The 17,446-nt window shown below is 38.1% G+C and overlaps 1 protein-coding gene across 10 annotated transcripts in view; it reads right to left on the bottom strand.

Moving 5' to 3' along the window:
• The window catches only part of USP54 (ubiquitin specific peptidase 54), a 102,936-nt gene that overhangs the window by 26,438 nt on the left and 59,052 nt on the right, over positions 1–17,446 (bottom strand). For 9 of the 10 annotated variants that reach the window (XM_082052958.1, XM_082052955.1, XM_082052961.1 and 6 more), the window contains exons 4-10: positions 14,369–14,503; positions 11,999–12,112; positions 11,753–11,835; positions 9,317–9,422; positions 5,902–6,048; positions 4,360–4,509; positions 2,671–2,839 (exon numbers count right to left, since the gene is read on the bottom strand). In XM_082052958.1, the coding sequence (XP_081909084.1) occupies positions 2,671–2,839; positions 4,360–4,509; positions 5,902–6,048; positions 9,317–9,422; positions 11,753–11,835; positions 11,999–12,112; positions 14,369–14,503 (904 nt within the window). Of the gene's footprint in view, positions 1–2,670; positions 2,840–4,359; positions 4,510–5,901; positions 6,049–9,316; positions 9,423–11,752; positions 11,836–11,998; positions 12,113–14,368; positions 14,504–17,446 lie in introns of those variants that run through there. The other variant, XM_082052963.1, reaches the window with a different exon arrangement.

Raw genomic sequence — 17,446 nt, 5'->3', positions numbered from 1 at the left:
TAATTCTTAAACATATTAAAAGAGGAGAAAACGACAACCGCCTCCCACCACTCTCAGTACATAACAGTAAAAATCTGAACAGTTTGAAGACTGCTGGTTTTTCTATATATGTGATGTATACCCTCCTGAATATACAGGATATTCATTTCATACTCATTTCTCAGTGGAGAAATTAAAGAAGAAAAAGAAATTTAAAAAGAAAATAATTCTTATGCTTAATCACAAACACTCAGCCTGAGGGCACTTCGTGTTTTCACTAAGAGCAAGTCCTGTAGCTGATGGCCAATCTAGGGATGCCTAACAACTTCTGAAGTCAGAAACTTGCCCCCACCTCCCCACTGGTTAAAAATCTTATTGGTCTAAAGAAATACAGAATATAGCTGTTAATGGAGATGACAGTCACAGAAAGAAAGGTGAATGCAGGCAACAGGAATCAGTGCTGTGGAACTGAGTATTACAAAACAATTTCTAAACTGAAGTCTTTATTCAATAGAAAGTGAAACACATTAAGAGCTGTTTGCACTCAGCTTCACAATATTTCATACCAGCACCTTTAACAATCTTTCCTCCATAATTTGCAGCATCATATCTTTATGTGATTAGACACATTTATCAGATTCCCTTGACTAAAGTTCAGGTACAATACTGTGATTAACAACCTAAGAATAAGGAATTTTTCTTTTCATTTCTGAATTATGGGCTGTGGATTTCTGATAACACTGAGGAATCCAAAAGAAGCTGTAGTCACACTTTGTGAGAGACAAAAAGGCCATTCTGAGAAGGGTATATTAGGGCAGAAAAATATTCACTTCTATCTGACAGGAAAATGTGTATGAGTATGACTCCTCATGGCACTTCAACCTACAGCATCTCACAAATTCTCTCAGGAGCTTGGTATCAATGCTGAACACTGCAGAGCACAGGAGCAAGCCCTGAGGATTCATCAAGTGGTTTTGAAATAAAAGAACAGGTTACTCATTATAGCCTTCTGAATTTTATCTGAAAGGAAACACCTTTTTATATAGATATATTTGTATTCAGCTTCCTGAAGTCATCTTAAAACACAATAATAGTAGATACTGCAGAGGTGATGAGCAGAAGGGTTATCTACGTATTTCCTGGAGATCAACCAGCAGAACAGCAAGGCAAATTTACAGCATATATTGACCTGAAGCTTGTAGAAGTGCTCACAACTGATACAAGGTACTGAAGGCCTTCCTCTCACTCCTCCAGACTTCCCATTTTTTTTCAGAACAGGAAGACAGGTTTATAAATTGCAAGGCATCTTGTCAAGTGAGAAGTGAAGGTCATCTCACCAGTGTATTTATTTGCATTTATTTTAAGAGGAGCTGGAGATTTATTTCATTTCTGGTAGACTGTCAACACATAAATAAGGGGACAGCATGTATTCTCTACAGATTCACTAAGCAGGAAGAATAAAGTTAGCTATTGGCCAGGAAAACAGTAAAATGTTCTTGGAATTACAGTTGGATAATTAGGCTAAAATACTGGATGAAAGGTTGCATTTCTGGTTTTAGTCTCGCCTTGCTGTTCTTGGCAACTTCTAAACCCATCTCTAATTCAGGATATTCTCTGCAAACATCCAAAAATAGAAACAATCTTTTGCAGAGCCATTACAATGTAAACTTAGACACAGGTTGGTTTGTTTTTTTTGTTTTTTTTTTTTTTTTCACCCTATCTGGATTATAATTATGTATCTTTCGCAGAATTTATCCATTCCTCTTTCAATGAGGCCTCAAGCCCCAATGGTGTGACTAAATGTCTGAAATTCTCCAGACCTTCAGTAAACCGACAGCCTGTTCAGACCACTACTGATACCTTGAGCAGACCAAGTTCTAACCTCTGAAGCACCTTATCTGGACATACCTTTCTGATTCAATGGACAACCATTAATAGAAAGAATTCAGGAAGCAGCACTGTGTTGAAGGCCTCTAAGATCTTAAGTGCCGCATATCTATAGCTGTAGGTAATTTTTGATGCAAAATGGACCATGAAAATTTATCATATCCATGGGCATAAGCCTTTGCCAATCCCCTCCCCTTCAGTCTCTCACATATCAATTCATATCTCTTGCACTGCTTTATTTGAGTAAAAGACAAGCCAAAGGCTGAAGATAAGCTGCACTGATTCTGTCACTCTCTTTTTTATTTTTAATAAATTGGTATTTCTTCCCCTTCCCCCACATCCCTTCACCATCCTAACGGAGGACTCATTTATGACATTTCCTTAATGTTTCTTTTCCCTAACTTCCCTCCTGAGTTTAATTCTGCAGCTTCCTTTAATTTTTATGTGTTCGTGCATCTCTGCTCTTGTTCTCTTCCTGTTGAAACGGCTGATGGACTTATGAGCTCAGACACTGAAACCATCAGTTATTGTTCCTCCCCATGTCCATGCCACAACAGATCTCCCACTCTTCTCTCCCCTCACCCCAGTTTCTTTCTTTAAACCTTTTTGGAAACAATCAAAAGAATCTTGGACTGACAGAGAGGTTCAAAGGTGAAACCCTGAAAGTCCTCATCAGAATTCTAGATCAGCTTTGACAAGCAACAAGGATGCCTGCTTACAAAACAGCACCCAGAACAGAAGGAAAACTTTTCACAAGCAGCATTACAGGAGAAAGTTTGAAGGTACATAGTCCAGCCTGCTTACCAGAGTCTTCACTATCATAGCAAGTCCTGCTATATTGCTGTAAATTCACTTGAGGGGGCAAGTCTTGCGCTGACACTGGAGTTCCTCTTGGATCTGCGTACAGCAGCAGCAAAGGCTGATAATGGCCCTTAATGCACTTTGTCACAACATCTTTCCATTTCGGACCAATCTGAATTAATAACAACAACAACAAAAAAAAGCACAAGAAATGTTTGCTGCCATCATTTTCTATAAGAAGCTCTCTTTTTTCCTTGTACTTCTTTCAGAGTTTGATTTTCTACGGACATTCTTTAACTCCTATATCCAGCATTGAAAGGGACTCACCAAGGAAGCTCTGAGTGCTGGTCACATGTCGGAAGACACATTAAAAAGGGATACAAAATCTAACATGTAACTGAAAGTGAACTGTGTCTTAAAATGGGCATTTCCATTCCTCCTTCTGAGATTCACCTTATTTGAGAAAAAAGGTACCACCTGTGCCACCAGCTGGTCAGGCACATGCTCTTGGAACACCTGGAACCAATCCTACTAAAATCAAGGTATTCACCATCTTATGACTAGACAAATTACAATTCCTAATAAAATGCTACAGCTGCAAAAATAATCCTTCCCTTTCAGATTTTTTCCCCACAAAAAGCTTTCCATCATCTGAAATGTTCTACTTTTGTATCAGTCATAAAACCAAAGAATTTGGTACAGAAATTTTTAATCCATTAATCAGCATAGACAAAACAAACAGTAAAAGACATCAACAACATGACAGCAAATTCAAGTCAAAGCTAACCATTTTTGTGTGAATATTTCTGCTGTTACAGAACCTCTGCAAGCATTTTGATAGGCCAGGCAGTTAATTCATTTAGCTATATTAATCTCAAAAATCTTCCCCATGTACTAATACCGGTTTCACCTAATACACCGAACATGTAATCCAACAAATTTGTTCCATACACGAGTATTCTATGAAAACACTGCTGTTCCCATCCTTGGCAAATTTTTGCTGCAGAGAAATATGACTATGAACAAACACAAGGATTAGAGTTTTCCCTTTGATGCTGTGTTTGACATGAGTACAGAAGAAAATTTTTCTCTCATCTTTGTGCTCCCATGACCAAAAGGCATAACAGGAGAGTGGTGTGAAGTAATGCCAAACAAACTAATGGGATGTAATAATGGTGTGCCAAGATTCCAGCACTGGCATCTTTAATGTTAAGAACCTCATGCTTGGGGAAAAGGGGTAAAAAAAACCAAACGCAAAAACAAAAACAAAAAACAACCACGAACAGAAGAAGCAGAAAAAAGTGGTTGTTGGCAGCAACCACTAATGAAGACTGGCATCTAGATACTTCAACAAAGAACGTAAAAAGCAGGCACTGATTAGCTATACCGCTTGCCAGCAAGTGAAAGAGAGGTATGTTAGCTGTGCGCACAAGCAAACTCTAAGTGTTCAAACAGCAGCATAGAAGCAAGACTGGCAGCCAACAGAACAGAACTAAGAATAGGGCTCCTGAGATTTCTAGTTTGCTTGTTTGAGAGTGCTATACCTCGTTCAGAAAAAGGAGCAACAGAGTTACAGAACTTGAGTGGAAAAATAGCCAAAATTTATCAAAGTCTGTAGAAAACAGTATGGATCTACACACAAGTAGCTAATAACAGGTTTGGTTTTTTTTTCCCTAAATGTTGTTTTCTCACCTCTTTGACATGAGCATCATCGAAGTACATCCACTTGCGAATTTTAGTTTGGAAGAAGAAGGTAGAATAGTGTTTTCCATAGTAACAGATCATTCCCACCAAATACAGCTCTGAGTGTTTTGCTCTGTCATCAGTTACTCTGAAGAAAAGCTACAGGAAGAGAGGTAAGAAAAATGAAAGAAGAAATAAATAATAAAACGCTCAAAATTTTACATACTGCTTTGTGTTTAAAGACCTCAAAGTACTACAAGAGAGGTGTCAGATTTTTACTTTGAGATAGAGAAAACAAGGCAATAAATACTTAAGTAATTAATAAATTAATCAAACCCAGTGACACAGACCAGGAACAGACTCCCAGCAACTCACCAGATGCACAAGTATCAAGTCAGTCTTGGAGACTGTGGCTGTACTTTAAGAAAGTCATTTACAACAACAATATAATACCTTTTCAAAATTTGAAACTGTACTTTTATTACGAAAATTTGTATTCTGTGTCATGCTTGCCGATTATCTCAAATACTGTTTAAAACATTCATTCTTCTTTGCTTTGTAGAAACAAAGCAGTTCTGACAGTGAACAGCTGGCATTTATTCTGACTTGAACAAAGACAAATTTATGACACCACCATATAAAAGATAACCTGAAGACATTAGTAGGTCAAAAGTACTTGGCATGCAGAAAAAAAGAAGGGTTTGTGACTATTTGACCATGTCTTATTTAAAAATGCACAGGATTCATATTTTAGTGTATTACTGTTCTACTGTGAAAAAACCAGGCTGTTTTATAACCATACTTCCATTAACTCGCACTAATTTTGGTACACTATACACTGGCCAATGCAGTTTTAAAAAACTATATATATATATTATTTAAATAATTTTAAAGTAATACCTCAGCGCTACAATAAGACACAGTTACAATTTGGTATACCAATAATGCAGCTCTAAAGCATCAGTTAATGTAGAACATGTAAATCCTCTAGGAGACAAACCTCCAGATTCCAAACACTGCTTAATTTAATCTGTCACTCAATCACACAGTGCCAGCCACCATCTCTCAGAGACCGCTCAGCTATAAATAACTCTTAAGTGTTATGAGCACACACTTCAATGAAAAGATTTAAAGGCATTTAAAAAACCCCACAATCCCAAACTACATTTTGTCTTCAAAATAAATAGAAATGAACTTCTGTTCTTCAAAATGAAAGAGTACATATGTATTTTCATAGAAATAGCAAAGATGCCAATCCAGAATTTCCTTGTACTTGTAAATATTTGTTGATTCAAACAAGATTTGTTTTCTGGAGTCATTCTTAATTTTCAGTCATTTCAGAAATTCAATAATATGCAAATACACTAGTACTTTCGCAGGTTTTGTGAGGCATTCAGAAACAGCTCAGATCCTTGGATCTGTCCCCTATTCCTCTATTTATGGACACTGTAAAGGTAAAGGTGGCGACTTTTCATTTTTCTCAATCCACTGCTATAGACTACCATGAGAAAGGTTGTGTTTGTAGGTAGTGCCAAAATACAAAAAACTCACATCTCCCAGTTTAAGGCAAGTGCCCAGGCTGTGAATCACATCCTCAGCCAGATCAGAGTGGTCCGAGTCCCAAACCAAGCCAATGGTGATGATTTGCGGAGAGTTCATCAGCACACGACGAATACGGATCTTTTCCCCACAGTTACTCTGAGGATTTAAATCAAACAAAACATTCAATATAATCCTTCTCTTATTATAACGTTAGGGAAAGGCACTAACAAGTACAAGTTTCAAAAGCACAGCTGCCAAAGAGGCAGCACCGAAACTCAGCAGAAATATGCTTGGCGTCAAGATATGAGCTTCTTATGTCACAGACAAGGAGCATTAGCAAGACTATCTGGTATTTGCAAGCTTTAAAGTGAACACTGCTGATTCTTCCTCATACTACTGATAATAATTAGAAGGTATAGCGCAAAAGAAGGTTTATTCAAAAAAGGAATACTCAAGCATACATGAAAGATCCCCAAAACGTTCTTAGGAATTGCAAGGAAAGCCCACTTTGTGTTGATCAGAACCTCTGTTTAAAAAAAATGTTATTTACAGAGACTGATGATTTATATGATGGTGTCAGAAAAATCTTCAAGGTTCTGCCTCGCTGTTAAAATTGGGTGGGTGTTCTACATGGTACCTCAAGCATTTAATCTTAGACAGGATAGTTAGGTCACTATTCATATATGTATGAGAGCAGCAGATGGAAGATCGGGAGAACAAGAAGTGCTTCACTAACCCACAGCAGTTCTTCACTTCTTATTTCCTGTCTCCCTTATGCCTTCAATTTTTTAGTTTTTAAATTAACTACCAGTGCATAGTAACTGGCCAGTCTCCTCTCACTCTCCAGCCAGAGTACGTCTCAGAGATCAGCTTGCTTGAGAAGCTAAGACATTTCTCAGTGGTGGTCTTTCCAGTCCATCACCTATTGGAATTGTGAGCATCCTTAAAGCATCACAAAAGAAGTTCACCATCTGAATTAAGAGATTATCACTGTAATTTTAGCAAACAGTGCATTATTTTTTGAGGGGACAACTATGACAAAGGCCCTTTGCAATACTCACTTCCCCCCTGTAGCAGGTCACAAAGGTACCCCTGCAAGATTCCAGAAGAAATTGTTTTCATACTGAGAACAGTTTCTCAACTCTACAGAGGCCAGTTTCACAATTGGATATAATCACTCCTGACATTACAACCAGGGAAGAGATCATAAAGCATTTCTTCCCCACAGCAATCTAGAAAATTAAACTAGAACTTCAGTCCCAATTATCCATGAGAGAGAAAAATGAAAAATTAAAAAAAAGGAAAGAAATGAGCTTAACAACAAAGTGATGAAGACAGATTTTTTTTTTTACAGGTAGAGGACTGTGATGTTTAAATGTAGATATGAGGTTTTAATATTAAGATTTGCAATAATCAAAGTACAAGCATTTGTGTGGATTATCTCACAACAAATACATTTTACTCTCAAATTGTCTTCCTTGCTTCTGCTAACTAACATCAGCATTTTCTGCAAGACAAGAGGAATATGGCAACCTGATAAAAAGCTTCCCCTGCATGACTTTTAGGCCACCCTTGGCTAAGCCTCAATAGAAAATTTTCCCAAACATAAAAAGAAAGGGACGGCAAGTACTTGTAAGCAATTTTATACATCCAATTATTTCACAGTTAAATTGCAGTGCACTTTGACAAAAAATGTCTTTCTATTACATTTCCCATGCTTTGGTTGTGAAATAGCTAGACTCATATGAATCTTTTAAACAACAATACAATACCTTCATTCCTTATACTCAGGTAAGTGAGCCACTGTTTGCCTATATTTAAAATAAAAAGTTTCAATGGAGACTAACAGTGAATGTTTCAGAGTTATAAGCTGCAGAAAGTGCAGGAGGTAAACCAGGAATACTTACACTTCCCTAGGGAACAAGCACACCAACCATTCCTGTTAGAGCATGTATTGCTTCACTGAGGACGGGTGAGACGTCTAACAGTAGCATTAAAGGAAGAGGCAACTATACAGCTGCTTCCTGGCCTACCTATTAATCAATATGTAAAAAAGTCTGATGATAAGTCTTCTTGCAGATCTATCTAAAGCCCTGGATCTGGACACACTCAAATTAAAAGGCAGAACAAGACATCAAACTCTTGCTTTAGAAAGCAAGCCCTTCTGATTAAAAAAATAAATGATTTCATATCTACATGATATTTTTTTAACCCAAATGAATCATGCACTTAATTCAGTTGAATTTTGTGAGACCTTTACTGTATAGCAGAACAGAACATTTTTAAGTATAGGAGCATGCGACTACCAACTGGACATATGCAGTAATTGGTTTTAAGTGGTTAAACACTACTCATCACTCATAGCAACCCTTTCTGAGCAACATCTCCCACACTCCGAACAGCAAACCTCAGTCAGAAAAACAAGCCAATACTCCCTCAAATTTTCTGTGATGAATCCTGCCTTTGGCATAGCTCTTGCAAGTGCACTGTGTAGCCTCCAAGCCCTTCACTGTCAGGCTGTGCTCTGGCAGTGGGACGCAGTAGTCCTTTCCTCCTTCCCTCTGACCAGTGTTTTGGCTGTATGATGCAGGTACAGCAGTTTTTCAACAGTTCAATTTATTCCAACTGAAAGGTAGTGATGAAGTTGAATGGAAGTTTATCTAGGCAAAACAATCAATCTTGTACACATGATTACGGTGACTGCTACAGAAGTTCTGCTATCTGTGCTACAGCATGGTACTGTTGAAAAGATTTTACAATAAATGCGTAATTCTTTTCTCACGCTATTAGTACAGGTGAAGCATACTACCCTCAACAGAAATAATCACCAGAGAACCTGGATGAACTGTGGGAACACTGTTCTATAAAAGCCTAGCTAACCGAAACCACTGTCAACATACAGAAATCTCCTATAAACATATACAGCCCCTAAATTCTTTGTAATTTCCATTTCTTTAGGTAAGATCCCAGAACCTTTCTTGATAGGATGAAAGCGCATGTTTGCGGCTTCATGTAACGCTGGTGCCAGAGGCCTCAGAGCAATACAGACTTGAACAGGAATGGACTGTTTGGCCATTCCCTGGGAGCAACGTAATCACTTCCAATTTATTTGCCCTCACCACCTTTTTTTTTGTGATTTCTAACTCTGAAACATTCATTTTCAGTCTCCATGCAAACACTATGTCTATTCCTGTTCTCACTACGTGTCTCTAGTCAAAGCAGCACACGACACTAGTATTTTTTCCTTCCATCATGGAAAAACTGAGAGGTACCGAATTCAGACTCAAAGAACCTATCCTTTTTATCATTATGATGAGCTAAACCTTGAAAATGCTCATGATTTAAAGGTAGACATCAGTGTAGTCTATTAAACCTTTTCTGTCCTGACTGTACCCCCCCAAAAAGGAAAGCTAAGGATACTAACTGGGCAGTTTCGCAGGTCTCCCATAGTGCTGGCATTCTGTAGTAGCTCTCCAAACATATCTGGGGTTGGTTTCTCTCGTCTCTCCAGCATACAAATAGCTTGATTGCTTCAGTATAGAGAAAGTGTGGAAAACAAAAGTTTAATAAAAAAAATAAAACCAGAAACCCACATTAAGTAAATATATGTTTCACTTAAATTTTATGAAAAGTTAAGAACCTTAAAATACACAACTCCTTTTATATTTAATGCTGTAGTACAGAAAAACCACACAATCAAGTGTGAGTTACTACACCTTCCATGATGATTATCCATAAAGAAAACAATTTTATTTGTTTAAAATAGAAACAGTTTTATGGTTCGGCTTAAAATTTACATCTTAACAGCAAGCTTTAGCATTTTGATAAATACTTGATTTCAAGATGAAATATTTGCTTCAAAATGCCTTCCTTCAGTAACAAACCTAGTAAAGGAGCACATCCTTAATAATTAAACTATAGACAAAGAAACAGCACAGCACCCAATTGATTTAACTGTTCAAGTTGGAAGAAAGACGACACTGAGTACACAAGAATACTAGTGCTCAAAGCATGTTCAAGCTTAAAATTATTTAAGAGGTTTATAAATATATCACTCTACTGGTGTTTTTAAAATAATGCATGGCTTAAGATTATTGAGATATTTCAAATAAGATATTAAATATAATTTACATAATTATTTTCCTGTTTTTCTAATGAATAATATTCTGATGCACAGCTTGATGGAACAGCAGGTAGCAGCCATAAGGGGGAATGCTTTACAATACTCCTGATATACCGGTAAAGGGTACCTTGAACAGAGATCTGCATGAGAAGACCAACTCACAGTTTTCAAGACATTTTTTTCAGGCTCTGTAACTATCTATCTCACGCGCAGGACAAGAAACAAAGAAGTTTTCATCCCAATCAAAATTTCAAGACAGAAGTGAATTAACAGACTGCTGCCTTGATCGGATTTAAGCAGCTTTTAACTGAGCAGCCACCTACTAGAGGAAGATTTCTGCAGCGTTCATTCAAATGACCTACTACAGGGCTAGAGCGATGGCTCTGAGTACTGCCTCTTTTAATGAAACATCAGGGTGACCAGCAGAGTTCCCCAATAACTAGAAAAAGCAAGAGCTACATATCTATCCTAGAAAGAACATTTGAGGAACTACACAATGACAAACCAAAACCCCTTGGAAATTATCTCCAGACATAGGAAGGGCAAGAAGGTGAGTCAGAGAGCAGCCAGTTTGTGGCAAACTACACCTGACCTATTTGATTATCTCCTACCATAAAATTATGGGTTCTGTTGAAGAGGCGAGAGCAGTTAGTATCATGTGGTTTCTAACAGGGTTTCCAAGTCATCTACAGCGTAATTGTAGCCAAACTGGGAGGTGTGGACTGCACAAGTAGAATACAATGTGGACAAAAACCTAGCTGGACCTTCAGGCTCAGAGGAACAAAACATAACAAGCAGTCAGTTAAGAGTTGTGTTCCTCCAGGCTTAATAATGGGGCTGATGCTATTTTACATTTTCATTACCAACTTGGATGATGAATCAAAATACACACTTATCAAGTTTACTAATGACAGCAAACTGGATGATGTAGTCAACATACAGAAAGGGAGTGCTACCACCCAGGAGGATCTTCGCATGTTGGAGGAATGAGCTGACAGGAACCTCACGAAATTCAGTAATGGAAAATACAAAGTCTTCCACCTCGGTCAGAGCACACTTGGTGCAGCAGTACTGGCTGAGCACCAAATGGCTGAGGAGCAACATTGCAGAAAGCTGGCAGACAAGCCGAACATAAGCCAGACACTTTGCAGAGGTCAACAGAGAAAGGACAAGAGGCAAAAGATGCAGAATGGGAAATTCTGACTGGATGTAAGGGAAAAAAATATTTCACAATGAGTCGTTAAGCGTTGGACCAGGCAGCCCAGAGAAGTCATGGAATTTCTGTCCTTAAATGTTTTCAAAACTCAGCTGCACAAAACCCCAAGCAGCCTGATCTAGCTTTGAAGTAAGCCCTGCTTTTCACAGAAGGATGGAATAGATGTCCAAAGGTCCTTTCAAAGCATGCATTATTTTTTATTTTTCTCATCTTGCCTCTTAACTAACCTGCTCACATATTAAGGCCTTTCAAAACATACACGAGCCCTTGCCACTACAGTTGTCAGATACAGAATCATTAACAAAGTAGATGCACTGATCCATGCCTAAACTGGTTCTCTTCTGCTCCACTAAATCCTCCTGTTCTTTATCATAGTTATCAAAGCTCCACCAACTTTGAACGAACCATGTTCTGGACATTTAATCTTGTGAATGTGAAGATCAAACTGCAACACCAGTATATTAAAAAACAAAAATAATAAAAAGAGAGAAGTTCTCTTCCCTGTAAAAATCTCAACTCACCAGAGTGAGGTTGTGGAAATATAATGTACCATCTGGATGAAAGGTAATGGGTCAGAGGTGGCACCACAGCTGGTACAAACACACTGAAGAGAAAAAAAACATAATACACTGACAAGATTAAACAGTATTTCCACAGCAACACTTCTGCTTGTATCTTTTTTTTTACCATGACAATGCATGCCTTGGGAATGAAAATTTGAAACTTGAGAACTGGTGATTTGTATAAAGCATGTACCATTACCTCACCTGTTCAAACAAGGTCATTGCAAACTTCTGATGGGAAACACAATGTGGTGCAGTGCAAATATCTTCCTTTGTCTCATCTGCAATGTGGAAGTGAATTCGCATTAGCAGGTTTTCCTAGTCAAAAAGAGAAGAAAAATAAAAGCATTAGATCATTTCAAATGTTAACAGAAGTTAAAATATAAATCACAAAAGCATGTCAGATGCAATAATATTATAAGCGTTATTTACAGAGACAGAATGCTCCTGAAAATTTCTGAAAGCCACTTAGAAAACAAAGAAGTTGGCATTTCTTTCTTAGATATAAAAGAAAATGGCTACCACTTCTGATTTGAAATGCTGTATCAAGTAACTATTTCTTTTATTTAATAGCACAGCTGAAGGTTCTGTCACTGATTCTTCTGTTCAGTTCTCAAGCATCAGTGGATTTGATGAAATGTAACAGGCAGAGCAGCTCTGCAGTTTTAAAATCACTGGGTTGCCGCTAACTTTTTCTTATCAACACAAACTAACCTAATCAATTTCTGTATTCCATGAAGGCTTTGAAATATGGCAAATAATATATGTTCTATCAAAAAGAGGGAGAACCAATAAATGAAGAGGGAGATTAAATTCGGCATGTAACAAAAGCACTGAACGTCTTCTAGATATTATTTCAGACAACCCCATCTGCTTTCAATTTCCCAGGAGTTCCTGTCCTAAGACCTCCTTTCCTCCCACTGTTGCCAACATTAATCTGTGGGTGCCAGAATTCTGACCCCTCTTCCAGCAGCACACTGCCGTTGCCTCGAGGAGCTGCCTGGATTGTTTACAGGCCTGCAACAAGCAGGTCAAGATTAATTATTATGCAAAACCAGATCTGACCCTGTATTATTTCCCTTGTACTTTAGAATCTAAGCTCTTCTGCCATTTAAATTAAATCTCTGCCTTTAGGGCTGAAAAGGTTAACTAAGTGAAAAGCTATGGAATTATCTCTGCCTTAAAGCTTAACCTCAAAAGAGAACTTGTACCACTTTTAACTATCCTTGTGTCAGTACAGTTAACCTAACAAACCTGCTTGTGGGGACTCCCACAGCAGCATTAGATGGGCTATTTAGATTAGTTTTCTCAAGGAAGAAACTAAACCAAAAGTTCCCATGTTCTACTACATACAGAATTCTATTCAAGTGCTGGACCACGTACAACAATTGGATGTAACTGTGCTCATAGGGGCTCCTGTGTAGGCTGATGTAATTTATTTCACTTCGAGGCTTTATTGGTATGATCTGCTTCCATTTTAAGTGAGCTCATTATATACTATTCTGCTATATGAATATTCTACAAATAAAGAATACCTTAGGTTATCATAAGCCCATTATCAGTCCACTTAGTTTAAGAGAAGAACTAAAATAGCCATAATGCATTTACCCCATTTTTGTGATCTCTTACAGTGCAAGTGTCAAATTAGCTAAGTATAGGAAATGAAAGATTTAACATACAGAAAGGACTCCACTCTGATAGGTGGTTTACTTGAGAGAAGTTCTACCTTTCAGTAGTAAATCCAGTATGTTTGTACTTTGGTTTAGAATTAACATCTTTGTTAACAACTACGTAGGATACAAACACAGTTGGGCCACCCAGGGGACACCATCATTTCCAAAAAGGAGAGAGGCCAATAGGTCAGCAAGACAAAAATGCCTCCTAATTAAGTTAAAGAAATTTAGGAGACTGAAGAAGGGAATGGAGGAAATGTGGCTAAAAATAAAATCTTAACATAATGGATGCCAAGAAAGAGTTTGAGTATAAAAAAAGGCAGGTGGGTAAACCTAGGGATGTAAAAGCTGTCTCCCAATCATGCTAGTGAGCTAACCAGTCTAAAAAAATAAATGTCAGATGGTCTGCAAACACGGCAACAGAAATATTCAGAGATTATCCATTTTACTATTGCTTACCTCAACCGACTAACAAATAACTGTGTTGCGTTTCATTTGGTTTATTTATTTTTACTTTCCCTTAGCTAGAGTTTCTGAAAACACAATTTCAGAATAACTGGCAAAAAAAATGTCCTTTCGCCCTTTTGAGGTGATCCTTAAAACTAGAATCCTGGATCATTCATATCCAAGACACACTTGAGACTGCAAGCAGTACACAGGCAAAAGTAACTGTAAAAATGGATAACATTGATGTTTTCAGTTCAAAATCATTAGTGATGACTCAACCAAATACTGGTTGCCCACTGGATCACTTCAAGCTTGAGGATCTCTCTGTGGACTTTTCCAGGCCACGCATGCAAGTTTTGTCGGAATTTAGGGAGGAATGGTAAAAAAACCAAAAAGGATTGTGTCATGGGGGTTTGGGTCTATGCCTGTCAAGCCAGCTTTCGGTTATACTCACAAAACATTCCGCAGCATCGTCCATGATGCCCAGCTGGAAGCGTTGCTCATCCTGAAATGTCTTTGCAAGGGCAGTACGCAGGGCATCAGAAGGCAGGACCTTCTCACTGCTACACTGGAACTGGTTGAAGATACTCTAGTAAGAAAACAAAAAGATAGTTAAGTGACTGTATTTTCAAAACATGACTCAAGTTATCTGAAGACAAATAGCAAAACTTTAAATCACTTTGATCAAGCAACACACAGATACTTGTATTGTACGGGGACTACATGAGAAAATCCCGAAGTTCATCCTGTGAAATCATATGCACCTTTGTGTATTCCTTCCTTTCCTTTCACATATCCAAGGGAGGGTGGGGAGATTGGGGCAAATTTCCCTCAGTGCCAATCCCCCTTGGATCTTCCTGCAAATTTGTTTCCTGAAGCAAACAAAGTGGACACCAAAACTTTCTCACCTTTTATTCCTATTTCTCCCTCTTCAGTTCACTTTTTCACTCATACCTGGGTAGCTTTCTTCTTGCATGTATTCTTTCCTCTTTCAAGCAACTCCTTCCAAATGTCTTAGCCCTTAAAGAGCCATAACCTGCTGCTTGCACTGTTCAAGGAATTTACCTTCCAGTAAGTCCAAGAAGTGGGTAAGAATCCGATAACTTTTGGGTCAGCATGCAGGAGGGAAAAGGCATGACACAAATAACAGTTCCAGCTATTCACTTCTTTTTATAAAACCTGCATTTTCATAACTGTAACTCAGAGGTCATCTGGGTAACCATTTGTAAGGATGAGTGGTTCTAGAAAGACTAAAGTGGGGGTTATATGCATGAAAGTTCAGTACATACTCCCAACTGAATAAAATCCCACTTTTATTTTGTGTGGGCACGTATGCACGTACACGTGTGTATGTGAGATTGTCCAGAAGATGTTCTGAAGAGTTATTTGACTTCCACTGTGCCCTCCTACAAAACCAGGAACATAACACTGTATGCAAGATCCTCAGTTTAAGTAAAAACTTCTAGCCCTTATTTTCATACAAGACCATTCTGTCTCCATCACCACTCTGCGCTACTTTCTACCTCATTTCATGTGACAAGCAACCATCTTAATCTGTGTCAATCTCAAAACTCTGCTTGTCCTTTCCTATAAAATTGAAATCTGTTACCACAATCACAGGAAAAAAAAAAATCTGTAACATCCCAGAATTCTGTGCAGAATTCTAATATGTAAAATCAGGAAGTAAAAGATCCCAGTTATTATACAGAAGAATGCTTCCTAAAATTTGTAAGGACAGCAAACAATTGGATAGTCTCATTTGGATTATGAGGAAAAAAAAGAAGTCTTAAAACCAGTGAGTAATTGTGCATTTTAATCTAATAAAGATCAGATCTTATCAAATCATTGCACAGTGCAGCTTAGAACATGTTTGGACATAGTGCTTGTAGGAAGTCCCAAAAGCACCTCAAACTGAGTCAGAAACACTTTGAACACAGGAGGGGTTGATTTTTGTTAGGTTTTGGTTGGGGTTTGTGGGGTGGGGTTGTTCTCCCTTTTTCTTATTTTTCAAGATAGGTCCTTTGCTCACCTTCAGAACAGGTCTATCTTGTCTCTCAGCCTTAGAAGGGCAGGTGTGGCATTTCCTGCAGTTTCATCACTTCAGGTTATCTAAGTCAGATCTTAATTCAGGCCTTGCCCTTGAGTGATGCTGCTAATCACTAACAGATTTGTTCCACATACAGGTGTGAAAGCCAGCTGGGCACAGACCAGGAAAGCACTGCTGATTCTGTCCCAGGAGTTTTCATGACACCTTTTCTCCAAGTGCTTCTGGAACTTAACGAGAACTTTATATATGAAACTTTCAAACTTTGTTCTCTTTCAAAATCTTCACTTGAATTTGAAGATAGTGAAAACCCCGTTAGTATATTCACCACACTGTCGATCTCTCTCAATGGCTACATTCCAATACAAATGAGCATATCCCTAACAGCAGTAACAATATGAAAAGACTCTGCCAAAAGCTTAATGAACAAGGGAAGTCTCTTCTATTTTAACGGTTTTCAGTAACCAATATCAAGGATGCAGAACAACAACAAAAAATTATCTTAACATAAAATCTGGGCCATTACTAATATTGAATTAGCAGCAGCACTGTGATTACTACACTGATGACCTGTTCTTGGCATGTTGATATGTCTACAAGCCAAGACAGAGAACAGCATGAGTAAGGGATTTTTCAGATAGGAAGTCTGTCTTCTGGTTACGCTGCGTTCCTGTGGTCTATGCAAAAAAGAAGTCAGACTCCTTCTATATCCCCTTCCCTACAATCTCCAAAGGTCTGGAAAGGGTAGCAAAGACAGCAGAATTAGGAAGTACAAATATTCTTTAAGTGGGATAAACTGCCAAAATCCATTTAGTTGCATCTAGTCCTTCCCCAGGTACTAAGTCAAGATCAACTACAGTTACACAGTTGATCTTTTGCCAGGTTGCTCTCAGAGGTATCCAAACCTGAAAAATTCCTAAACCACCCTGGGCAGGACCTCACTTGAATTACTATTCAGAAAGCTTCTTCCTGGTTTTGTAACTGGAAGCTTCGTGTCCTTTCTACCACAGGTCGGGTCTCCTGACGTGTCAGAAAAAAGGCTTGCAGGGACAGTGGTACCCCAAAATCACCTCCTCCAGTGTGGGAAGCGTAGGAATCAACATAAAATTTCTAAAGCATCAAAGGCAAACGACCAAAGCTTTCCGACAAGGAACCTTTATCATACAACTATTAACGTTAAAACCTGGTTTTCTATTTCAGAGTGCTAAAATTCACATGCATGATCATAAAAGAAAAAAAAAAAATTGTTCTTCATTTGGTCAGAGAATAAAGACAGCCATTATTCTTTGACATAATTAATAGAATTTACATTCTAGAATTACTTTAAAAATTAAAAGATTTGGAAGCTGAAATCTCTGTGAATCCCCCCATAGTTTACAAGATCTGCTCCAAACTATCTCTAACAGTGTTTGGAATCCGCTTTCTCACTAGGAAAGAAGTCTTCAATCTATTTGGGGTAAACTGACATCTGCAATGTGTGCCTAACCA

This window comes from Streptopelia decaocto, assembly GCF_964273445.1.
Source record: "Streptopelia decaocto genome assembly, chromosome: 5".
In the NCBI taxonomy this organism is placed as follows: Eukaryota; Metazoa; Chordata; class Aves; order Columbiformes; family Columbidae; genus Streptopelia; species Streptopelia decaocto.
Note: the sequence above shows the minus strand (reverse complement) of the source record. Positions and strands in the feature narration are given on the sequence as shown.